The sequence below is a fragment of the Podarcis filfolensis genome (genome assembly GCF_964270895.1).
Source record: "Podarcis filfolensis genome assembly, chromosome: 8".
Lineage (NCBI taxonomy): Eukaryota > Metazoa > Chordata > Lepidosauria > Squamata > Lacertidae > Podarcis > Podarcis filfolensis.
The window spans coordinates 79,762,926-79,786,997 of NC_139611.1; the positions used below are offsets into that span (position 1 = coordinate 79,762,926).

The 24,072-nt window shown below is 46.5% G+C and overlaps 2 protein-coding genes across 33 annotated transcripts in view; one reads left to right on the forward strand and one right to left on the reverse strand.

Moving 5' to 3' along the window:
• The window catches only part of ERFL (ETS repressor factor like), a 159,484-nt gene extending 144,502 nt beyond the window's left edge, over window positions 1-14,982 (forward strand). For 4 of the 5 annotated variants that reach the window (XM_083627612.1, XM_083627616.1, XM_083627614.1 and 1 more), the window contains exons 3-6: window positions 5,661-5,895; window positions 12,463-12,652; window positions 12,965-13,088; window positions 13,647-14,598. In XM_083627612.1, coding sequence (XP_083483738.1) covers window positions 5,661-5,895; window positions 12,463-12,652; window positions 12,965-13,088; window positions 13,647-14,269 — 1,172 coding nt within the window. In that variant the 3' untranslated portion in view covers window positions 14,270-14,598. Of the gene's footprint in view, window positions 1-5,660; window positions 5,896-12,462; window positions 12,653-12,964; window positions 13,089-13,646 lie in introns of all 5 variants that reach the window. The other variant, XM_083627613.1, reaches the window with a different exon arrangement.
• Window positions 14,983-16,581: 1,599 nt separating this feature from the next.
• The window catches only part of ARHGEF1 (Rho guanine nucleotide exchange factor 1), a 69,381-nt gene continuing 61,890 nt past the window's right edge, over window positions 16,582-24,072 (reverse strand). For all 28 annotated transcript variants that reach the window (XM_083626886.1, XM_083626885.1, XM_083626881.1 and 25 more), the window contains 4 exons: window positions 23,509-23,679; window positions 23,246-23,394; window positions 21,379-21,476; window positions 16,582-20,523 (listed from right to left, as the gene is read on the reverse strand). In XM_083626886.1, coding sequence (XP_083483012.1) covers window positions 21,399-21,476; window positions 23,246-23,394; window positions 23,509-23,679 — 398 coding nt within the window. In that variant the 3' untranslated portion in view covers window positions 16,582-20,523; window positions 21,379-21,398. The remainder of the gene's footprint in view (window positions 20,524-21,378; window positions 21,477-23,245; window positions 23,395-23,508; window positions 23,680-24,072) is intronic.

The window sequence follows — 24,072 nt, forward strand, 5'->3', positions numbered from 1 at the left end:
AGGCAACTTTCTAAGGAGTGGGTGGAGCCAATTGCCGGGGGGGGGGGTTGGGGCCAGAGGCAACAGTGGGTGGAGCTTGGGATGTGACCCTTACTTCTTAAAAAGTAGGCTACATTTCAGCAACACACAGGCCTGAGGTTTCTGCAGTGCTATAACCACATCTCTCCACCTTCTACTGAAGCAAGCAAGAGGCATAATCAAGGACACATTTTAGCCAGTCAAAGGGACTCCAGGAAGTGTGCTGCAAGGCCAGTGAGAGGCATGGGCTGGGGAGAGACCAAAGAGCCAGATAAACAGGACTAGGAGGCCCAGATTTTAATCAAGGCTCAGCTTGACTTAACTGGCTGGTACACATGCCCTTTCGAGGTGTCTGGACTGAGCAAACTTATTCCTGTTCCTGCCACTCTAAATCCAGGCACTCCATGTCAATTTGCCAGAAGCTGTAATTTACTAAGCAGTCCTAAAAATAAAGGACGGGGTGATTAATAGGGTGTAGTCTCCTTAAAAACAATTGGCCTTTGAGCATGTACAGAGTGTCATTCATTCACCACTAAGTAACGCACCCCTTACTGATCAGGTCTTGTTCCTGGGGGAGTTGTGAGCTGGTGCTTCCCTTTCAAAAAGTAATGGGAGTGGTTGGTGCAGAATGAACCTGCCAATCTCCACCTTCAACAGGGGTTTTCGAACGACGGGGAAACTTTTCTGTGTGAAGCTGTCCACTGCTGAGGAGTTCTCGCACGCTGTGTAGGATTTTTGGGGTACACACCCCAAGCCTATGTGGTTTGTTACTCTGCACCATTGCTTCATGTGAACTGCAAATGTGCTTTGGGAACAAACAGATCATCCAGCAGTGACAGCAACAGCAAGGACTCCATCCAGGATAGTTTCTGCTCTGTGAAGTAGTTAGAACCATGGTGAATCCACTCTTTCTGCTTTGCAAATAGAGCAGGAAATGCCAAGAGCAGGCTATACAAATGAAAAGCAAATTTCTTTCAGCCTCCCATGCTATAATAATAATAATAATAATAATAATAATAATAATAATAATTCCATATTTCATATACCATATTTTTTGCTCTATAAGACGCACTTTTCCCCTCCTAAAAAGTCTTATGGAGCGAATGCAGGCTGCACAGCTATCACAGAAGCCAGAACAGCAAGAGGGATTGCTGCTTTCACTGCGCAGCGATCCCTCTTGCTGTTCTGGCTTCTGGGATTCAGAATTTTTTTTTTCTTGTTTCCCTCCTCCAAAAACTACTTGCATCTTATGGTCTGGTGCGTCTTATAGAGTGAAAAATATGGTGTGTGTATATATAAATGTACACACACACACACACACACACACACACACACACACACACACAGAGGGATTGCTGTTTCAAAAACCCCAAGGAAAACATTCCCGTGTTCAAGATGGGAAATGGAAACTGGGAAGCCTCTCCATATCTCCTTGGGTGACTTGAACCGAACCTTTGAGACAAAACTGTCTATCTGTTTAGGCTGCTAGCTGTTTTTCTTATGGAAAAATAAAAGGAAAACTGTGTAGGGAGAATGAAGAACTAGTGTTCCTGCTCCAGTCTCCCAGTATAAAATGGACAGGCAACCATGTGGTATTTATTCTCCCTTTGTGATAAATTAAATTTTGCTTCGTCAAAATAAAGCACTGAGCAAGTTAAGTAGTGTTCATATTTGAAGGCTACTGGACACAGACAGACAGACCACTGCTTTATCCTAGGGCTTATAAACACCTTAATATTCCAGGCTGTGGGTCTGCAGGTAATCTGCACATATTTTAGAGCTGATGTAGAAACTCTGTGGGCATTACATTACAGTCCTGCTACGATCCCATTGGCCAAGAGTGCTTTGCCCTTGGTGCCTCATGCCTTCAATTAATGCAAGGGGGAGAGGAATGCGACAGGTATCCCCTTTGCACTTTGAGAGGCATCAATAGTGCCCAGGACTCCCCAGCAAAGTATTTGTGCCTCTGTTGAGAGGCTGATCTCACACTTTGAGGGCCCTGGCATCCGAGAGAGAGGCCTTCGGGAGAGTGAATGTAATTTACTGCAGGGGTGCCAAAGGTGCTCTGTGTAACTGAAAATCAAGGCATTGATCAGCAGTTCATTAGGCCTGTTAATGATAGATTCATAGATAGAGGCACAGATCTGAAGAGGCCGGCCTGACCTCTCCTGCACAGAAGAGGCCAGAGTGTGTCCCTCAGCACCTTCTGCTTGAAGTGCGTTCCCTCCTGAGCTGCAGAGAGAGCTCAGCTTTTAGCCATGATTAATTAGTCGGGGTGGAGGTGACCGAGCTGGCTATCCCTGCTCCTTGGAGATGCCTGCTTTTAAACACAGTGTCAGGTTGTTATTCAAGCCCACTGCGGAATTAAGATCTGAAAGTGGAAATAACTACAAGGCGGAGAGCATCTCAACTTCAAGGGAGAGATCTCGGAGGACTCAGGGAACATTTTATAAGTAGTGTAAGAGGAAACTCACTAGCAAAGGTCTTGCCATGTGCACAAACATTTGGGTTTATTTGGCATGTGCCTGCGTGCAACGATCTGTGCATGAATGTTCATGTGGTGTAGAGTTAGACACTAAAAATAAAATATTGTAAAGAGGCACAGCCACTAAAAAAGAAGAGGCGAAGGGGCCAACAAAAAGAGATCAAATATATTTGACATCTATGGGAAAGTAACGTCAACGTTTGCATGCAGTAAAATAACAATATGGAGTCTTATGCACCACGGGCACAAACAATTTATTCTGGCACAAGCTTTCATGGACTAGAGATTTCCTAAGATGGCAGATGTATACTCACCAAAATGTGTGGAGAAAACAAATGTTGGCAATGAAAGCAGTGGGAAATGAAAAGCATGAATACAGACTGTGCTAATTGTGCTAATGCTTAAATGTATGTGAAATGATTATAGTGGCTGTTCACAAAGCCGTGTTGATTCTAAAGCAAGCATCCCTGTGCTGCTATGCTAATTAATACATGCAGTGGGATAGAAAACCATTATCTCGATTCAGGCCACAAGTGACAGAGCTGAACCTCTTGATAAGTGAATGAACATTCAGCAGTTTCTTGCAGGAGAAACACCGTATGAAAAATACTCATTGCTGACAGAATAGGGAATTTAAAAAAAAACCCCTCAGAAAGGTAGTATAAAAAGGCAACCCAACCATTCCAAATTCAATAATAAACCCAATGATTGGGGTCTTAATCATAAAGATTAATGATGTAACAAAGAATTACCCCTGACTTATAACATACAAAAATATTTCCTAGCTTTAATTGGAACCAGGTTTAACCGAACCATTTCAAATTCACTTCCAATTTCACTTGATTTTTAGGAATGTCCCATATCATACAATATCTTAAAAAAACAAAAACTACTTAGGAATACCACTTTGTATGGTATAGCAACTTTTAAAATCCATATGAAAACAATACAATACAGTGGCACCTTAAAGACTAACACATATACTGTGGCAATGAAATATTACTGGCTTTTTTTTTTTTAGCGGGGGGGATCACTGTATACTATTTTTTGCCCTTTGTCTGCCATCTGAGGATACCTGTTCATACATTGGACAAACTGGCTGCATCCCACAAACACTCGTACAAGAATCCGGTTAATCTTTGCAGTTAATCTTTTACCATGGCAAACACAGCAACCCCCTGGAATTAATCTGCACTGTAACTTATCTGCATACAGTTCTGCAAAAAAAATTCACAGCCAAGCTGAAATCAACTTTTATACACTCAGGAAAATCTACTCTCAAGACCGCTTCTTACTTAAGGTGTTCCTTTTGCATTGTTTTCAAACCAATCTTCAGTTGTTGTTTTTGCACTGTCTTAAAAACTATTTTTAGCAGTTTTTGTGGTGGGTTCATATATTGCCTTGAGAAACATGTGAAATGCAATTAACTAACTAACTAACTAACTAACTAACCGTGGCCATTTTAAAACCGATGATATTCTTAGCATAAGTTGCTATCACAGCCTGATCCGTGCAATTTAATGAAAAATAAGTCCCGCAGAGTTCACTTGACTTAGTCCCAAGTAAGTGTTTATAGCACTTTAACTCAGCAAAACAATATGACCCTAAACCATTCAGGCTGTGTTTTAAGAGCTTTAGGGGAGGCACTTCTTGTGGCCCTGTTGCTGAGTGAGACAGGTAGTGTCAGCACAAGAGAGGGCCTTTTTGGTGGCGGCACCTTCTCCTGATTGTGGAATGCCCTGCTCTCCGTTATCACTGGTACTGACTTTCCAGCATAAGCTGAAGACACAAGTCTTTATCCAGACTTCTGCAGGCACCTTCACAGGGATTTGAATCAACCAGATGTAAATTTGTAATCATTCTGTTGCTCTGTTAGTATATCAATTGGGGTTTTAATATGGTTGTTTAGTTATATTTCAGTGCTCTTGCATTTCACTGAAGCGTTCTTTTATCCGTAACCCACCCTGGGATCATACATGGATGAAGAGAGGGATAGAAGCTGAGTAAATGAATAAATAGAACTAGAATAAATAGAACAGTGGAATGCCCTCTGACCCCACAACAAGCAGCTGTTCTGTAAAAATATGACAACCTTCACGTTCCATTTCAAACCAGAACAAGCTTCTAGACCTCTTTGTTCTAACACACACACAAACACACATGGACAATTAGTGCTAAAATCTGAGAAACTGACAGCTTGAATCTGTCCGTGATTAGTCAGAAGCAAGTCCCGCAAGTCTCAGCAGGATTTAGTTCCAAATATGTGTGCGAACGCAGCCTCTGAAAGGACTGGGGGAAGCCTGAAGTTAAATCAGTTATTCACAATCCCAGTTCACCCCTTTGCCATCCTCAAGTTCCTCCCCCTCCCCACTTATTATAAATCTCTTTTGAAGTTTCCCCCCTTTTTATTTATTTTATGAAATAAATAAAAATATATGAGCAACCCCCCCCCCTTAAAAAAGGCAATGCACATTTGGTTTCAGAATGATTTTTTTTTTTTACTCGTATACAAGCATGTGAAGATTTAGCTAGTGACTAATCAATTAATCAACCAAAGCTCATTTAATCAATTGACTTTTAAATCAGGTGACAGCGCCGCAATGCATCAGTTTCCTGGGAGGTCGCTGCATTTTGGACATTTAACCCCCTTTCCTTTGCATGCTGCGGGGGGGGGGGGAGGGAAAACTGCCATGTTCCGGGACATGGGCAGCCTCTTTTTGCATCCACACAGATAGGTACGGGGCTTGCGCCAGAGAGTGTTAGATCCTGATGCTTTTCTCAACAGGGGTGCCAACTTGAATAAAATATTGGGGGGGCCCAGCCCTCAAAATCGATCACATGACACAGTGCAGGCACATCATTTGAATGGCAATGCCCATCAAGTTGGGGGCAGGCCTGCCTCCTCAAATATTTTATGGGGGGGGGCAGAAGACCCCTTGTCCCCTAGGAGTTGGCTCCTATGCTTCACGAGGTTCCAGAATTCGTGAGCCCCAGCAGGCAAGTACCTGTGTACCTGCTCCAAAGGTGCAGGAGAGAGAGATATCCAACAACCTTATGATCTCTAGAAACATAAGTGATTCTCCTGGCTTGTCTAGAGCAAACCCCCCCCCCCTTTTAGACCCCAGCTGGTTTATTCTTTCCACCTCTCCCCCGGCAGGGTTCGCCTTCCCAGACTGGGCCTACAAGCCAGAGTCGAGCCCCGGCTCGCGCCAGATCCAGCTGTGGCATTTTATCCTGGAGCTTCTGCAAAAAGAGGAATACCAGAACGTCATCGCCTGGCAAGGGGACTACGGCGAGTTTGTCATCAAGGACCCGGACGAGGTGGCCAGGCTGTGGGGAATCCGTAAATGCAAGCCCCATATGAACTACGACAAGCTGAGCAGGGCCTTGAGGTGAGGCACTGGGTGGGGACTGGGAGGAACTGGGACGCCCTGCGGCGCCGGACCCGGACAGTTTCAGCACTTTCGCTGCTGGACAGCGCCTCTTGGGCGGCAGGATCCGCAGGCTTCTGCGCTGTAGCGCCACAGCGCCCTCTAGCCTTGCGCTGCAGCATTGCGGCCTATTCTGGTTGAACGGGGTTTTTGAAACCCGTCTAGTTCTCCCAACTGCTTTGGAAAACCACTTCCAGGGTGAATTTATGTTTTTATATTTCTTTATTCCTTCATACTTACAGTGCGATAATGTTCAATCAGGGCAGGCATTTGAGTGGAGGCCAGGTGGGGGAATTTCCCCGAGTCCTTTAAAAAAAACCTCACTAGAGTTACCTATTGGTTAAAAAGTTTGAAACTGATTAATTTTATAACTAACTGATTGGTTATTGATTAAATTTAAGGAGTCATACATGGCCTAAAAAAACAGTTGCACATCTTGCTGCTTTGGAGATTCCGAAGGAAGGAGATAGTTTCAATTAAATGTATGATAACTTAGAATTTAACAGACCCAGTAAGCCAATTGCACCATTCATGCCCCATTTCTCTAGAGGAGGTGGAGGGGCTGGCCATAACTTGAGATGGAGGGCCTAGTGGGATTGTCTTTCTATATCTCCTCCTTCTTCAGTGACAGAAATCTCCAGGTTGACCAAGAAGAATTACAGAGCTATTTGATTTCTCCCAGTCTGCCTACAGCCCTGGTGTAAAAGGAACCCATTAAAGGGTGTGTGAAAATGTACACGAGCAAAATTAAAGTGGATTTGTTGCCTCTTAACATGCTTTAGTTAATCTCCTGTATTCACAGAGTGGGTTAATTAAAGAATGGTGAGAGGATGCCCCCTAACTGCGCATGATTATGCATGAAGTAGGAAGTCTAATCCGTAAAAGACATTGCGCTATGTTCAACCAAGTTTCACTGAGAGTAATGCCACATAGCAAACCCACTGTGAAACTGAAGGGATTTTAGGAGTGTGTGTGTGTTCCTTCCATTTGATGCTTTAAAAAGTTGAACACTCCACCATACCTGCCTGACCAAAGCAAAGCTTGTGATCCTGCTCAGAGGGTACAGAAGGCAACCTTCTGCATGCAGTGGATTTCAGCATTGCCAGTAATGTGATGGGTATGTCAGGCAGTGGGCAAGAAGGAGTGAGTGAGTCGTTTGTTCAAATCCCACCTCAGCCATAATCGCCCTGGGTGGCCAAAGGCACACTCCTTTGTTGTCTCCAGACAGATGCCAACCAAAATGGCACCATCACTCAGCCTCACATCTGTGATGTGGACAGGATAATACAGGCCTGCTTTTCAGGTCTGTGGTCTGTGGTAAGGGGAACTGAGATAACAGAGCTGTGGTTGTCTTGGAATGCCCTATATTAATGCTAAGTTCTAACACCACACACACACACACACACACACACACACACACACACACATTGCAACATTCCCTGATTAATTCTGCAACATCTTTCTTTATTTTTTTAGAAGTTATTTTTCAGTTTTCAAAATAACAGCTGATATAAACTGCTGGCGGCAAACCATCATCTATAAAAAGAGGCATTCTCACCGTGCAGGAAAAGGATGCTTACAAAAGACACACACATTTATATCATTTAGAAACAAAGAAAGTACTATTAGTTTGCTCACTGGCAAACTTAATCCATCAGCTGATTATTAAAACTGATACGATTCATCAGTTAGATTTCTGCAACATAGGCAACTGAACTAAGGCTGCAGTTTCAACACATACCTACCTGGAAGTAAGCCCCATTGAAAACTACGTGACTTACTTCTGAGTAGACATGTATAGGATTGCACTTTGTAAGTATTTTTTACTATGTGTAATACTGCTTTCACATGCAGTCATGCAACATACCCAGTTCCTTACATTATTCCCAGGACTTTATCAAATTCTTGAGATGAGAAGGGGTGCTTTTTATTCCCTGTTCCTTTGCCTACCTCTCCTAAACACTACTAAAACCCACAAGAGCTTTGCTATCATCCTCTCCCAGTAGCCTCTCTGTGTAATTGATCGACAGCGATATTTGTTATTGCTTATTAATTAACTGCACCTCTCTGGCCACTTGAGATTCCACCTCCCTAATTAATATTTATGAGGAGCTAAGTGCTATTGACGCTTCCTATTAACTGAGCCCGGGAATTCGTCTCTGCTCTGCCCAGTAAATAAATGCTGAAGACTCCCTGATAACCCACGCTCCCTCCCCAGGGCACCAGTTTAAGGAACGCTCCGAGATTTATTGCTAGCATAGAGCTGGGTGACATGTTACGACTCACCAGGGGGCGCTCTTTGCTTGGAAGTGGAGCCGAGTCCAATTCCCCCTAATAGGCCACTAAGGGGATGAAATTTGTTGTTGCCTGCAGAGGGCGCTGATTCCTAAGTCAGGGCAGACGCCAATGTCACAAGTTGGCGCCAAGAGCATTTGTGATGTGATTTAATATAGTACAGTTTTTCTTTAAAAATAAAATAAAAACGTCTCTCGAATTCTGGAGAGGACGCTTGAAATCTTGGAAGGTGATGCACCTCGGGTTCTTTTGAAAGGACAACAATATTTTTTGCATAATAAACCCGTGTAGATGGTCCTGCAGCTCAGCTGTTCTTCAATGGATTTTTCACGAACTCTACAGCAATGTTCTATATTGTGCTAATCTTCATCCTCCTCTTGACCAGCACTAGCAGAAAAATTAAACAATGAAGTAAACACTGCAAGTTATAGAATAGAGAAACAGCGCACGTGTGCTCTATTTGCATAATTTCTGCAGGTTGCAGAATTCATCATTTTGGGGTGCAGAATTCAGATTGCTTAGAGGATTATTTTTATTATTATTTCATTTTTGCATTGACTGCACGCAGTCCTGGTTACCACTACAGTGGTACCTCGGGTTACATACGCTTCAGGTTACAGACTCCACTAACCCAGAAATAGTACCTCGGGTTAAGAACTTTGCTTCAGGATGAGAACAGAAATCATGCAGCAGTGGGAGGCCTGAGGAACCTGAGGTTAAGATCAGTTTCAGGTTAAGAACGGACCTCCAGAACAAATTAAGTTCTTAACCCGAGGTACCACTGTATTTAGTTGTTGGGACTCATGTTTCCTACCGAGTGTGAGGACTGGCACAGCACCAAATCCTTTCATGCTCTGCCTCATGTTTGACTAATTGGAACAAAAAAAACTCTTCTCCCTTTGATTCTCTCTTCGTTCCGCATGTTGGGTGCTGCCCTACATTGCTTCACAACTGCAACACGTAGTGTGGAATTTGGTATCGGGTAGTGCAGAATCCAGCTTCCTGGAATTCTTAAGATTTATTCTTCTTCTCCTTTTAAAACTGCAAGTTTCTAGTCCTCATGGCCGCAGAGATTGCCTTTGTCATGTGTGTGTGAAGCCACGTTTGGCAAAATATCAGGAGCTCTTCTTGCTGGTTGCAGATGCTGAGCAGGTCTTTCAGTTAACTGGGTTTGTGATTTCACTCTCTGCAAAACTCTCTTTTTTTATAATAATAATATTTATTAAAATTTCAGAGGAAATACAAAAATATGAAAAAGAGAAGAAAAAAAAGGGAAAAAATGAAGAAAAAGAAGACAAAGAGATACAAAATACAAAAAAAATAAAAACAGTTAAAAACAAATCAGTCATTCCATATCCTATCTTTCATCTGCCTATTTCCCCGACTTCCTCACACCTCCCTCTTCTTGTATCCTGATTCAATCATTGTTTCAGCAAATCCTTTCAATATTTTAGCTTATAACCAATTAATTAACTCTATATATCCTATCCATCTTTCACCATATTCTGTTATTCAATTTACCTTACTTTATTTAACCTTATCTTACCATAAAATACCATAAAATACCTTAAAACTTAAATAACGTAATACTTATTTATCCTTATATCATTTCTGCTAAAGCCAGACAATTTCATTCCAACATTCTCCCTAATATTCATTAATTTTACACTAATTCCCAAAATAAAAATTTTTCTTTATAGACTCTTCCAATTTTCATCCAACGTCCCTTCTTCCTGGTCTTGGGTTATGTCAGTCCTTGCTATCCATGCCATCTAGTCCATCAACCTGGTTGTCTGATATCCGAGGCTCTTAAGTCTCTTCCATGCCCCTTCTGCAGATCTTTTTCTTCTTGTTTATTTTTGCACTTTTCCTTGTCTTTTGTTGGTCTCTTTCTTAGTTTCTTTCCTTTCTCCTTAGGGAGTAGGTCTCCAGGGAATTTCCACCCATACTCATGTCCATCTCCCCACATCAGACCAGCCCATTCCCCACAGTCCCACTCCCCACAGTCATCAATATAATCCAAAAGATCTTTAACAGCATATTTCAAAATCTCTCCAAAGTTGAGAGCCTCCTCAGCTCCAAACTCCCTCTGGCCTAATTCAAGTTCATTCTTCCAAAACAGCGGCTTATGCTCCTGCAGGGCCTCGGGTCTCACCATTTGTGTTGCTTGAGGTAGCACCGTAGCTTCCTTAATTATTATCTGTCCTTGCATTTGCCCAGTCGAACCAGTTTCCTGGATTGGTCCCTGTATGATTTCAATGTCAGTATTCCCTACTTGTCCACATTCACTGATTACAACAGTCATCGAATCCAACTTCTCGTTCATCAAATCCACCTTCTCATGCAACTGCTCCAACAAAGCACTTGTCTTGCAAAAAGCAAGCACCAGGACTTCTTCCAAACACATTTTTATTCAAGGTCACAGTCTGGTCCCACGATGTTAATCTCGCAGCTGTGAAATCTACAAGTGAACTGCAGCAACAATTTGACAAGCTCCCTCTAGAGGACACAATTTCTATTTGTGTCCATCTTTTTAAATCATGTCCAACAAAAGAAAGTTACTTTCAATTTTCGAATATTTTGTTTCTTTAAACTGCAACAGGCAACATTGGAGTCAACTTGTTTCTCTTTTTTCTTACTATCTGTCAAAATATTCCATTCACAGTCAGTGGACGTCTCCGATAATTTCTGTCTCTGACACCCCGTTCCCAGGTTTGAGATGGTGGAAACTTATTCTCCTTTACTCCCTCTCCAGCAGGCTTGAACAGTTTAATTTCCCCCCTTTTCTCCTGCTTCCAAGGGGGTTTTAGTGGTTATAAATGAAGGAAATTTCGACCTTTGTAAAGCGACTTTCCAGGCTATTAGCTTACAAGATTTTTGCTTCAGTCTATTTACAGAAAGCGGAAGGCGGACTTCCTGTTTTGAACCTTTCCACTTCGATGCCAAATTAAGATATTTCTTGATCCAATTTTCCGTTTCTACTCACGGGTACTTGATTAGAGTCCAATTGTCAACAGGAAAAAGTCAGCGCTCTCCGGCAATGGCAATGCGGCTTCCCTCCGTGAAAATAGCAGTCAGTTCGCAGCACCGTGCCAATCACCCTACTTCACTCCGGAGTCCCAAAAAGTGGTCCCCCGCGAGTAGGGGAGGCGCTCCTGGTGATCTGCTGAACCCCACGTTCCCAGGCTTCTTCCACCTGGGATTTCTAGCGGGTCCCCACCTTCGCCGTGGCGGGCAGACCCAGTTTCCATGGAGCCAGTTCCTCCAACCGGAGGAACTCCGCCATTCCACCGATGGCGCTAACCCGGAAGTCCCACTCTCTGCAAAACTCAACTCTTGCCTTCCCCTTCCCCTCCCCGCCCCCCGGCTAATAAGAAAACTAATACTTATAATACTACTGCTGCTAATAATAATAATAATAATAATAATAATAATAATATCCAAGGAGCTCAAGGTTGTGCACCTCTTTCTTTGCCTCTTTTATCCCTACAACAATACTGAGACATAGGTTAGACTGAGAGATAGGTAAAGGTAAAGGGACCCCTGACCATTAGGTCCAGTCGTGACCGACTCTGGGGTTGCAGCGCTCATCTCGCTTTATTGGCCGAGGGAGCCGGCGTACAGCTTCCGGGTCATGTGGCCAGCATGACTAAGCCGCTTCTGGTGAACCAGAGCAGCACACGGAATTGCCGTTTACCTTCCCGCCAGAGCAGTACCTATTTATCTACTTGCACTTCGACGTGCTTTTGAACTGCTAGGTTGGCAGGAGCAGGGACCGAGCAACCGGAGTTCACCCCTTCGCGGGGATTCGAACCGCCGACCTTCTGATCGGCAAATCCTAGGCTCTGTGGTTTTAACCCATAGCGCCACCCGCATCCCTAGACTGAGAGATGGTGGCTTGCAAACTGTTCCTTGTTGGGTATAATGGCTAAGTGGGGATTTGAACCTGGATTTCTCCAGTCTTGGCGAAACAAATGGTTCCATTGTATGAAAACAAACCACATAAAATTTCACTGGCTTTTGATTTGGCCTGGCTATCTATTCACTGGACTAGTCTTTGTTTTAACCACAGAATATTTGCAGGCCTTTGTTGTAAGGTAGACTCTCCTGGTTCTGGTCAGCAGCTGCCAACGCAGATTTGCACATCCCACAATGACGCTTTAGCGCCCTGGGGATTTGTCGCCACCCTGCTCGCTACTGGCTCACCTGGCCCCTTGCTTCTTTCCCTGCCAGGTACTACTACAACAAACGGATCTTGCACAAGACCAAGGGCAAACGCTTCACCTACAAGTTCAACTTCAGCAAAGTGGTCCTGGTGAACTATCCTCTCTTGGACATGGCTGCCAACTCCCCGTTTCTGCTGGCTCAGAACCCTTTCAATGGGAGCAACCACGGGGCAGATTGTGCCCCTCTGACCCCTGAGGTATGATGCGGGAAAGAGGGAACCACGTCTGTTTTTTAAGAGGGTATGTGTTGAGGGTGCATCACACCGTTTGCTCCCCTTCAGAGCACATTTCAGCTCAGTCGTGAGCTGGGCCTCTGATGTCAGAACGTTGTGCTGCAATAGTGCCATGGAGAATGTGCAGAGCGGCCATTTCTACCCCACCTTCTCCTTTTTTAATATTTTCAGCCTACAGGGCCAGGATGGTCAGATCAGGAGGCAGCGAGATCAGCCACTTACCATTTGAGCCCATGCATCTGCATAGCTCATTCATTCCTTTTCTCTTCCCCCTAGACCCTGCAAAGCCTCTTCTCCAGCCCCCGTTTGGGGGACCCAGCCACCCGCACCCCACTCTTCGAACGCCAAACTGAGACAGAGAAGCTCAGACTGGATGCAACCTTCCCTTTTCTGGGGTCAGGTGAGAGCAAGCTGTTTATCCTCTACCTTTCCAAAATAATAAAAATTAAAATCTGGGAAGGCTATGCTTTCAAGGTAAAGGTAAAGGAACCCCTGACTGTTAGGTCCAGTCGCAGACGACTCTGGGGTTGCAGTGCTCATCTCGCTTTACTTGCCGAGGGAGCTGGCGTACAGCTTCTGGGTCATGTGGCCAGCATGACTAAGCCGCTTCTGGCGAACCAGAGCAGTGCACAGAAACGCCGTTTACCTTCCCGCTGGAGTGGTACCTATTTATCTACTTGCACTTTGACGTGCTTTTGAACTGCTAGGTTGGCAGGAGATGCTTTCAAGGTAGTGATCCCTAATTATTATTTTTGCTGCTTGTTCATTTTGGGGTTGTTGTTTTTTAAAAGAACTCCCCAAAAAGGTGATTGCCTCTCTTTCCATATTGCTATGATTCACGCCAAAGGGTAATATGAAAATATCACAACAATGATTTGGGATTCCAGCAAACCCAAAGCCTCTGAACCCAGCATGGACTGGTTGCTCACACCTCTTTTCCCCCCCTTCTCCCCCACAGGTGTTGCCGGATATACAAAGCCCCCCAGTTTGCTGACTCCTTATGGCAGGAACGCTTCCTTCCCAGATTACCCCTGGAATTTTAACCCTTACCTGTCCAGCTCTTTCCCCCTGAACAGCTCCAAACTGCCCGCCTCCCTGTACTCCCCACACTTCTATCCCAACCCCCTGTCTGGGTCATTAGCCCAGCTTCCAGCACCCATTTCACTACTGCCGGGAGATAGCACAGAGCGGGCTGCAGCCCTGGGGGGCGGCTCCGTCCCTCGCCTCTGTCTCCCTCCCCATGGCATGACCCTGCCCCTCCGCGGCGCTGGGAATGTGGCTGGCGAGCGTGAGAAGGAGCTGCTGGGTCCCAGGGCCCAGAGCCCTTCAGGGGGGCGAGGGGCCAAAGAGGACCCTGGCTCCGATTCCGAGTTGGAGATCACAGATCTAAGCGAATGCAGCTCAGAGAACGAAGGCTGCGATTTCAGCCCCGACAGCTTGGAGGCGATAGAGAGCCAGGTGCAGAATTACAAGCGGCTGCAGACAGAGCGGACGGCAGGGGCAACAGCCAGCAAGCCGGAAGGGGTGGCAGAGGCCAGCCTGGGCACTGCCAAGGAAGCGAAGAGTCTGCCAGGCAGCTGAACGCAAGCATTATTCGGAGCCCCAACTGCTGGTCCCTCTCCATCAGTAGCCAGATTCTTAAAGAGTTTAAAACAAAGGAAAGAAAACAAAACCTGCCCCCATTTGTTTGATGTCTCTATTTTTATAGGAAAAATTTATTCATTGATTATACTGAGTCTAATTCCCCAAAGCACCCTCACTTTCTGCTCCCCGTTCCCTTCACCCTGGGCTGGAATACTCATCCCTTCCCCTCTCAACTTCATCAATGGAGGGCCTTGTCTTCACATTCCTGGGGAGGCCCAGATTGGGGCAAAAAGTCTTTCTGGAAGAAAGGGACGAGGGCTCAGGACAAGCAGAGATGGGGGGGGCTGAGAGACCCCAGATCTTCTTGGACTCCCAGCTCACAGCAGCCCATATGACCGATGGTCAGGGATGATGGGATTTGCAGTCCAGCAACACTTAAGACTTGAGAGCTGAAAGTGTCCTCTTCATCACCTCTTCCAATACCACGGGAAGATACCTCCATGCACTTTTGATCACAATCTGCCTCGGCTCTCCCTCCCTAGACTAGTCCCATTAAACTTCCTGGACCGGCCAGCTCCACACCATCTCTGAAAATTTCCACAGGCTACGTTAATCCCTTTCAGTGCACCTGCCACCCCATTAAATTCTTTTGACCTATTTAACAGCCAGAGACAACCAGCTTGCTGCTGTGGCTGGCACAAGATATTCTGGTGCTTTCTAGAGGCAACCAGCTTGCTGCTGTGGCTGGCACAAGATATTCTGGTGCTTCAGCAAAGAACACCCAAACGCCCCTCCCCCACACCAGGAAGTTCTCCTGCACAAGCCTTGTTGATATGAAGTGAAGGATCTTTTCTCACCTGACATAAGTTTCTTGGGTCAGATTTCTGCCTGCTTCCCATCATTACCGATGCCTTTAATTGGCTTGTCACAATCTGGGGCTGCCCCGAGTGTGCTGTGAAGGTGTCTTCAAAAAGGTCCAACCAGAACACAAGACTGGTTGTGTGAATCATCCCTTTTTAAGTCCAAGTAGTCCAAATACCACCATTCCTGTGTTGCTGCTCTACACCTGATAGTTTAAGGTGCACACGTAGGTTGTTGCAAACTGGAATGCAGCAAAACGTGTTTATTGACAGGGTCCTCACAGCTTAGGTTGAGAGCGCTCCTGCAAGCCAACACGGTTCCAAGTTTCCAGTGTCCTCCAGAACCTACGAACCTGATTTCCAGCTCCCAAAATTGTGGGGAGGAACTTGAAAATCCAGGCCCGCTCCAAAATACAGGGAGTTGTATGATGGGAGACGGACTGAAACCCTTTTTTACCCACCCCTGACTTTCGAAGTGCAATATTGTCTTGTCATGCTCTGGTGTGACCCTCTGTAAAAAACAAAACAAACAAAAAAAAACCCTCCCACGCCTCACCTGTGTGCTCGTGTCCCCGTGTTTTAAAAGAAGGAAAAAAAAACTGTATTTGTGTGGTTGATATGAAGACGCTGTTTAACCCGACCCCTATGTTTTCTCTTTCCTTTTTGTAAATACTATATTAATTTATGGAGTGTGTAAAGAAAAGAAAAAAAACAGATGGGAAAGAATTTTACCCCAGCACATCGCTGGCCTCTAAAGCAATAAAATATCTATTCGTCACTTGAGTCTCTGCTCACAGGCAAAAGGGAATGGATGAATAAAGGCGGTACTCCTGGGTGAGAGGCCAGGAACCAACAAGGTGGCAGTTTGAAGCCTGACAAGTAGATCACTTAACAAAGGAGCAAAGGAAGAGATTTAACAGTATAGGCACCTGCGTCCCACTCAGCTCAGTGGCATTTACTCCCAGGTAAGTGGGAAGGGATGAGTGACTCTTTCAATCCTGAGGGCTACATTTCTTCATGAGAAACTGTCTAGGGCAGGCACAGGCAAACTCAGCCCTCCAGATGTTTTGGGACTACAACTTCAATCATCCCTAGCTAACAGGACCAATGGTCATGGATGATGGGAATCGTAGTCTCAAAAACATCTGGAGGGCCGAGTTTGCCAATGCCTGGTCTAGGGGCTGCCTGCAACTGAGCGGAAGGGGAACAATTTAAGCCCTTCCTTCTGCGCAGCAGGCTATATATTCAAGTTACACAAGAGTCACGAGTTCCATGCGTGCACAAAACACAGGAAAGCAAAACGTACCATCGTAACTGAAGGACATGTTCCGTCCAGGCAAAATCACAGAGTTAGAAGGGACCCCCATTTGAGGATCATCTGACCCAACCCAATGTAATAAATGAGACACGAAATGCAAATACACGCTGTATTCCAATCACAAAGGCCGCTGCGATTAATATAGCTTTTAATTTGGCATCTTTTACAAAAGTTATCTTTGGTTCAGTCTCTTCCTCACCTCTCCTACACGTACCTGTAACCCTCCTGTAACATACAAAAAGCCTCCGATTTCTCTCTACGTAAAGTGCGGGAAGGAGGGGCCCACGACTCCTGTGCCCAGATAAGCAGGAGGGATGTGGAACCCAGGATCCCTGCTCTTCCCTTCTACCCCGTCCTTCTACAGAGTGGAAACTCACCTGATCTCCCCACCCTCTGGCGAGGAAACATTTCCTTCTTCTGGCTAGTATTTTCACTGCAAACCTCATACAAAAACATTGCCAGGCGGAGGGAACCACACAGAGCTCAATCCTCAACTGAACTCTAGGAAAAGGAACCTCCGAGCTCAAGTTGAGAGCATTCTCAAGACAGTTGACCACCGATTAGCTACCCCGTGGTTAATTCACACGATTCAGGGGAAGATCAAGCAACAGCAGCACAAGTTCCAATTTGTGCTCCAGGCCAACCACGAGTCTACAGACCCAAACTGCTCTTGAAATCCAGTTCGCGACTGAGCCAGCGCTCCAGGTCAAGAATCCAGAATGCTAAAAAGGCACAGATTGTAAGAATTGCACTCATAAGCATTGGCTGTTTCGGGCGGGGGGGGGGGGGGGGTTGAAGAGGGGATTTTATGCTGCCTGGGGAAAAAAAAGCTTAGGAAGTCAAGCAGAACTTGCTTCTTCCTTAATTTTTCCTTAAATAGTTGTGCCCCAGACAGGACAGTGCAGAACTTGCATTTCTCATCTTTCCTAGGTGGGGTGGATGGGTTACGACAGGAGGGCAGTGGCCAATACAGGATCCTTCAGATGCTGCTGGACTCTAGCACCCATCATCTCCGGCTGGGGCTGATGGGAACTGGGAGTCCAAACTGGAAGGCGCCACACAGCAGGGAAAAGCCATTAAATAAGTGCAGCACTTTGCATGTGTGGTGCAGCAGCTGCAGGTGAACTAATCCATAGCGCACCATCTTGAGAATGTCTCACGAAAGTACAAAACAGCAATGGTAAAAGACGTGAAAGCAGATCCCGGGGGATTTTATCCCCCCACCCCACCCAGCCGATGCTTTTACATTTTGCAGTTTAGAATTTTTATTTCATTTTCCTTCTTTTTTTTAAGTGTGACGTTAAAAAAACACCTCATCTGACTGCAACAGATTTGGCAGGGGCTATTATACATTCCATAATACTGGGAAGCTGAGAAGGTCACACTCTTTCTTCTCCGAATATACTGGGTTAGGCTCTTTGTACAGTAATAAGGCAAAAACCCCTAAAGACTAATATATATAATATCACTCTATATAAAAAAAAACAACAACCTCTGGGTTCTTCTTTGCTTTTAGCCCCAGCTGGAGGAGTTAAGACCACTCCCTTATGTTCGTATATATATATATATAATATCCCAGCAAAATATTGAGTTTTCTTAAACATACAAGCACATTATGAACAATAAGTATAAAAGGCACTTGGAAGAACTGGAACGTGTGCAATATCTGTGTAGGTCCGTCTCTGAGGACATCAAGTGGGGGGGGGGCGGCAGGTTTCACTTGACTTTTCCCCCTCACCTCAACCCTTAGGTCTGCTACCTGTCCTCTGGGATGAAAGCACCACCTGTGTTTATCCCCCTTGACTAGTTTCGGCAGATGAAATTCTCCCAACCGGAGGTCGGAAACACGCCACGGTTGCTTAGGGAGGAGCCACTGCAACCCTCCAGTTGGGCAAAAGGTCCTACAAATAGGAGGTGTCTTGGCTGGGGAGGGTGAGCAGAGTTGCCAGAAGCAGCAGCAAACCCCGAGTCTGGGTGCTCAGCAGCCCTCTATAGGTCCAGAGCCCTCTTGCTCCATGCGACAGACCAGCTTTGAGGACAAGTCCCTTCCATACACAGCCAAAGGGGGATCAGGGGTAGGAGGAAGAACGGGCACACACACCCGCCCCCACTCAATTCCTGCAAAATACTGCAAAAGGCCAATAACCCCAACACTTGAAGAGCCAAGAGGCCCCCACTGACTTACTGATATGGCTCCACCTGCTGTCCCTTTCATAAAACAGCATGTCACAGAAGGGCAGCCAAGTGATCGTGCATTAATTAAATTTATGGCAGATGAGACCCCCAACCCAGGACCTTGTGGTTTCGCTTTCATATTCTACATCTGTAGCACCCTGTGGCTAAAAGCAGCTTTTATAATGCTACACGGTGCTGGGAATAACCTGGTCAGCAACACCGAGTGAAAGGCAACCCCAAATAACGTGTGGGCAAGTGTGATCTCACTGCTCAGCTGATCCTTGGTATATACATTGTTGGGTATCGAACCCCGAGATTTCTCAGGAATTCCCAAGGAAAGCAGGGATGTGGTGAGAAAGAAGCTTTGTGGAGGAGGTTGGTTGGGATTTTGCTTTGCTAGCAGGAGCTTGCGTTTTAAAAATAAAATAAATCTTTCCACCCCTGCAATGGCGTTTCTGCACACAATCAAGTGAAGGAGGTTGCTGGCCAAGTCTTCCAGGTCTCCCTTGAGTTGGGACAAGGGCAGGCTAGAAGGCTCACATGAAACTGCACCCGGCTAGGTTAAGATCAAGTGGCGTTTCCAGGGAGCTTGCCTGGCACTACTGATCTCGTTGGGGGAAATCTCTTGAGAAGCATTTCCAGGGAACACCAGGGGTCTCCCTTGATCCACCGCTGGAACAACGCTGCCTTCAGACTTCAAGCTCATCTCATAACACAAGACCCATTTCCCCCTGCCTTTCTCCTCTCTTCAGAAGGTGGTTATGGCACTGACGGTGGAGCTGGCCTTCTGTTATGTTGTGAAGCCAGCTGTGAAGGGTCACCCAGCAAGGAGAGACCAGTCTTCTGGTGGCTGGGTTTGTGTTGGGGAGAGAACCAGCTCAAGTTTCAGGGCAGCTGATGCAGCTTGCATGCAACCCCAAGGCTTTTCTGCTGTGTGCTTGTGCTTGTGTGTGTGTCTCAGCTGAATTGGTGCCAAAACAAAAGCACTGTGTGGAATGGCAAGGTAGCAAGGGGCCAAGGGATGGAGGGAGACAGCTAGGGCAGGACTGCAGATGTGAATAAATGAGGCAGGAAAAGGATAAAAACGCATTCTAGAAAAGCGGGGCGTTTCTGGGGACAGGGAGATGAGTAAAGGCAAGGAAAACCAAGTGAAGTGAGTTAAAGATTTGCCTCCCCATGAAACCGCGGTGATTGCTGCTGCCGCTGCTGCCAAACGCTTCCTTTTTAAAAGGATCAGATGCCTATCTGGAGGGTTAAGTCCACGTGTGAGGATATACTGTAAGGCAAGCTTATACCTCCAGGATGATTGACAATTTGAGGAGGGGCTCGATACTGCTATCGCCATACCCTCCTTGCAAACCTTCCCTGAGATTATTTGGCTGGTCACTTTTGGCAGAAAAGAGGTCAAGTTTGATGTCTCCAGCAGTTATGTTCTGAATAGGTCTGTGGAGCCCAGAAGCCTACAAGCGCCTTGCACCCAACCCCAACCCCATCATCTTTGGTCCACTAGACAGCTGCCACAGGGACCCAATTTTTTAATTCGCCTCTCTTTGGGACAGACACCACAAATTACTCCCATAGCTAAAGAAAAAGCTGACCCCCCCAAGAGCACCTCTATGGCCTGATGACATAGCTAACCCCACCCCTCAGGAAGGGTTTGATCCCTTAACTCACATGCAGTTCCGCAGCCTCTAAATATGGCCCCCTATAGCGTGGTCTAGGTAGAATATATATAAAATATATATTTATAACCCTGGAATCTTTCCCTGCATTATAAATCCTCTATACAAAAAGCAGTGTAGGCCGCACTTGGTTGCTGGTGTTGTTCGAGGAGGAACATCTGGCTGGAGAGAGCGGTTGGCAAAAAAGATCCCTTTTCCTCCCTGTGAAAGAAAGGCCTGGAGAGGGGGGAGAAGACACAGAAAGCCATTAAGACGACAGTGAGAATGGGGCAGCAGAAAACAGCGGTGTCAACTCGAGTTTGAAACCGGAGCGGGTGGGGCGGTTTTAAGAAATGGACTTTCCTAGTTTGGAGCCAGAGCTGAAACCCAGACTAAAATTCAGGGCCCGCTCATTCTCCTGCACCTTCTCTGTCCCTTCCCATCCAAGTCTGCCTGGCAGTGGCAGGGAGGAATCACACAGAGGCCCCAAAAGGCCCTAGAGGCATCCTGGACTGCCAGGAGCCATGGGAAATACAGTTCCCGTGGCCCCCAATATTCCTAACTACGTTTCACTGGTTCCTGGTTGCTATGGATACATGTTGGGCCTACTAGAGCCTTCCCACCCTCCTGCCATTCCACTCACAGGCCCCCAACTGCCAGGTACATCTGAAGCAAGAAAGGATGGGAGGGTTCGGGGTTCGGGTTCGGAGAGTAGAGTTTTCTCCTGGTGGGCTGATTCAAAACTGCCTCAACGGGCCAGAGGATGTTTGGATAAACAGGCAGCGAGACTTACTACACGCTAAAAACACAGCAAATTACACACCCATTTAAAACAAAAAAACACCAAATGGGTGGGATTTACATAGAAGTGGCTTGAGCGATTCCTAAACTCCCCTCAGCGGAGGCACTGTTTTGTCTTTTAAATTAAATTTTGAGGCATAAACACTTATTTCAAAAACTTGCTTGCTCAGCCACGAAGATCCCAGGCTCATCCTGAGCCAATCGCTGTCTTATCAGCCTAACCAAAGGACACAGGGTGGTCATGCACCGAGTTTTTGGGATACCCCAGACAGAGCCTGTTTCTTCCATTACCTTCTCTGCTTGGCCAAGCCTCATGTGAAACTGGGCGGCTGAGATGGCGTGAGTTTTCCTATCAGCTGCTGCAGGTGCCAATAATCCGCTTCAATTTCCTAGTACGACAGGCAGACAAACAGATTGAGGAAAATATTCACTGAGAGGGTGAAGGAGGGATATGGGGACAAGCATACGTGGGCAGGAGTCTCCTTCTGGACACTCCCAACTCTCAAGGATGAGAGGCTTCAACCTTGGCAACCCAGTCGCTCTAGATCGGCCAACGTGGCGCCCCGTGGATGTTGCTGGACTGCACAGGGACACAGGAAGAGCTGTCTTATATCAAACCACTGGTTCATCTATCTCAGTACTGTCTGCACTGACTCGCAGCAGCTCTCCATGGTTTCAGATAAGGGTCTTTGCCACCCCTCTCCCCAGAAATGCTGGGAAATGAAACCTTCTGCATGCAAAGCAGATGTTCTAACCCACTGAGCTGCAGCCCTTCCCCTCAGGGCAACAGCCCCTGTCAGACCACTGAGCATGCTGGCTTGGACGGCTGGGAGCTGGAGTCAACGGACACCTGCATGGCCATGGGCTCCCCGTTCCTGCTTCATAATAATAATAAGAAATAATAATAATTAATAAATTTTATTTATACCCCGCCCTCCCCAGCCAAGACCGGGCTCAGGGCGGCTAACAACTAATAATAAAAACAAGTTGATTGAAATACAACTTAAAAACAAGATCAAAACACAACATCAAAACACTAAAACATTAAAATGCAGCATCATCACAGGAGGAGAAAGGAAAAAGAAAGAAAGAGGGGGAGGGAGTCAAATTGGCTCCAAGCCAAAGGCCAGGTGAAACAACTCTGTCTTACAGGCCCTGCGGAAAAAATCAGATCCTGCAGGGCCCTGGTCTCATGAGGCATAGTATACCACCAGGCCAGAGCCAGTGTTGAAAAGGCCCTGGCTCTGGTTGAGGCTAATCTAACTTCCTTAAGGCCCAGGACCTCTAGGGTGTTGCTATTTATGGACCTTAAGGTCCTCCACGGGGCATACCGTGAAGGGCTTTAAAGGTCAAAACCAGCACTTCAGTGGCAAGCCCCCTTCTAAAGGTGACCTGGAGCATAAGCTAGGGCTTGCAAAGAATAAATTCTAAAAAGAAGTCCTTCTAGCAGGAGTGTGATGCTGCCTCAGCATACTGAAGCTGTTAAGAGGGTGGCAGACTAGGACCGGGGAGAGCAGGGCACTGGGTGACCTCAGGTTAAGCCGACAGACAGTGAGCAGCCCTAACTCACAGGGTTGTTGTGGGGGTGAGGTAAGGGGGGAGAGAACCATGTTTGCTGCCTGGAGAAAATGATGGGACCTAAGTGCAGTAAAATATAACAAAGCAAATCATGTACAGGCATGAAGAGAGACACCCCCCTCGGCTCTTTGCTTTGTCTAGTGAATAGAACGGGCTCAGCAGATAAGTCTCCAGGCTTCCCATTCATCTCAGCCTGCGTTAAGTTTCTAGTCCTCATGGCTATAGTCCTGGTCTTTCTTCTTTATTTAAAAGAGGCCAATGGACGAGGGCTGCAGCCATCAAAGGCCAGTCTTCACACCTTCCTACACTCCTTCCCTCATTCTCAACATGAGGGCCCATCTCTCTGCCCCTCTTCCCTTTCAACCCCACTGCTTGAAAAAACATTCAGGCGTTTGCTCCCGCACCTCCCTCCCTCCCTCCTACATCTTCTGGACTTTCCAAACAATCTTGGAAATTAATATTCCAGGGCTCGGGTTTAGCTCTGCAAGGAAAGCAAACGGGTGCAAAACTACACAGTAAATTCTGAGCGTGCCACACTGGTGTGTGTGAGTGTGTGTGTGTCTTTGCAACCCTCTCTCACCTTCAGACCCTGGATGGCATCTTCTAGAAGCCGCAGGTGATGCTTCACCCCGTCAGATTGTTGGTGGGTCAGAATTATGGAACTGGATCCTTCCCTATCCAGGTGCTCGGAGCCCCACTCTGGCTCCAAGGGGCCATTGGGGAGACCTCCTGCCAAGAGGGAGGGAGGGGGATATATGATTCTGTGAAATACTCCCAGCATGCCCCTCTCTCATCAAGCCCCGGCTGACTTTCCCAGCAGCCACCTGGCTCTCAGACCCCCACCTGGGTGACGTCGGCTGCCGTCTGCCTCCGTCCCGTGACCCGCCTCCCACTCCTCTTCCTCTTCTCCCTCGCGGAGGTTCCCGTTCTCCGGCGGACGGTCCACAGGTTCTGCTGCTGGGAAGGAAACGTCTCCTTCCTCCGATACTTGCAGTAGCCTCCTCAGGGCTGATACTGTTAAAGACACAAGACTGGGGTGAGATTCATCTCCTTCGCGAGCCTTGGAGCTGGGGGGTTGTGGGGGCAGAAGGAATCTCCGCAGAGGGGAGGGGAAAGAATGGAGAAGGGGAGGGGGGAATCCTCCAGCGCTCCAGATACTGTTGGACTACAACTCCCATCATCCTTTGCCACCGGCCGTGCTGGATAGAGGCTGAAATCCAACGATATCTGGAGGGCCGCCAATTCCCACCAGCCCTGGGTTATCTATTTGCTTCATGCAATTTACATACTGTAAAGACAAACAAACCTCAAAGTCGTTTTTTAAAAAAACCTAAATCAATGATATGCTTAAATCCAGATTAAAACACATGTCAACATTCTACATCAGGCTTCTGCAGCCCTGGCGGC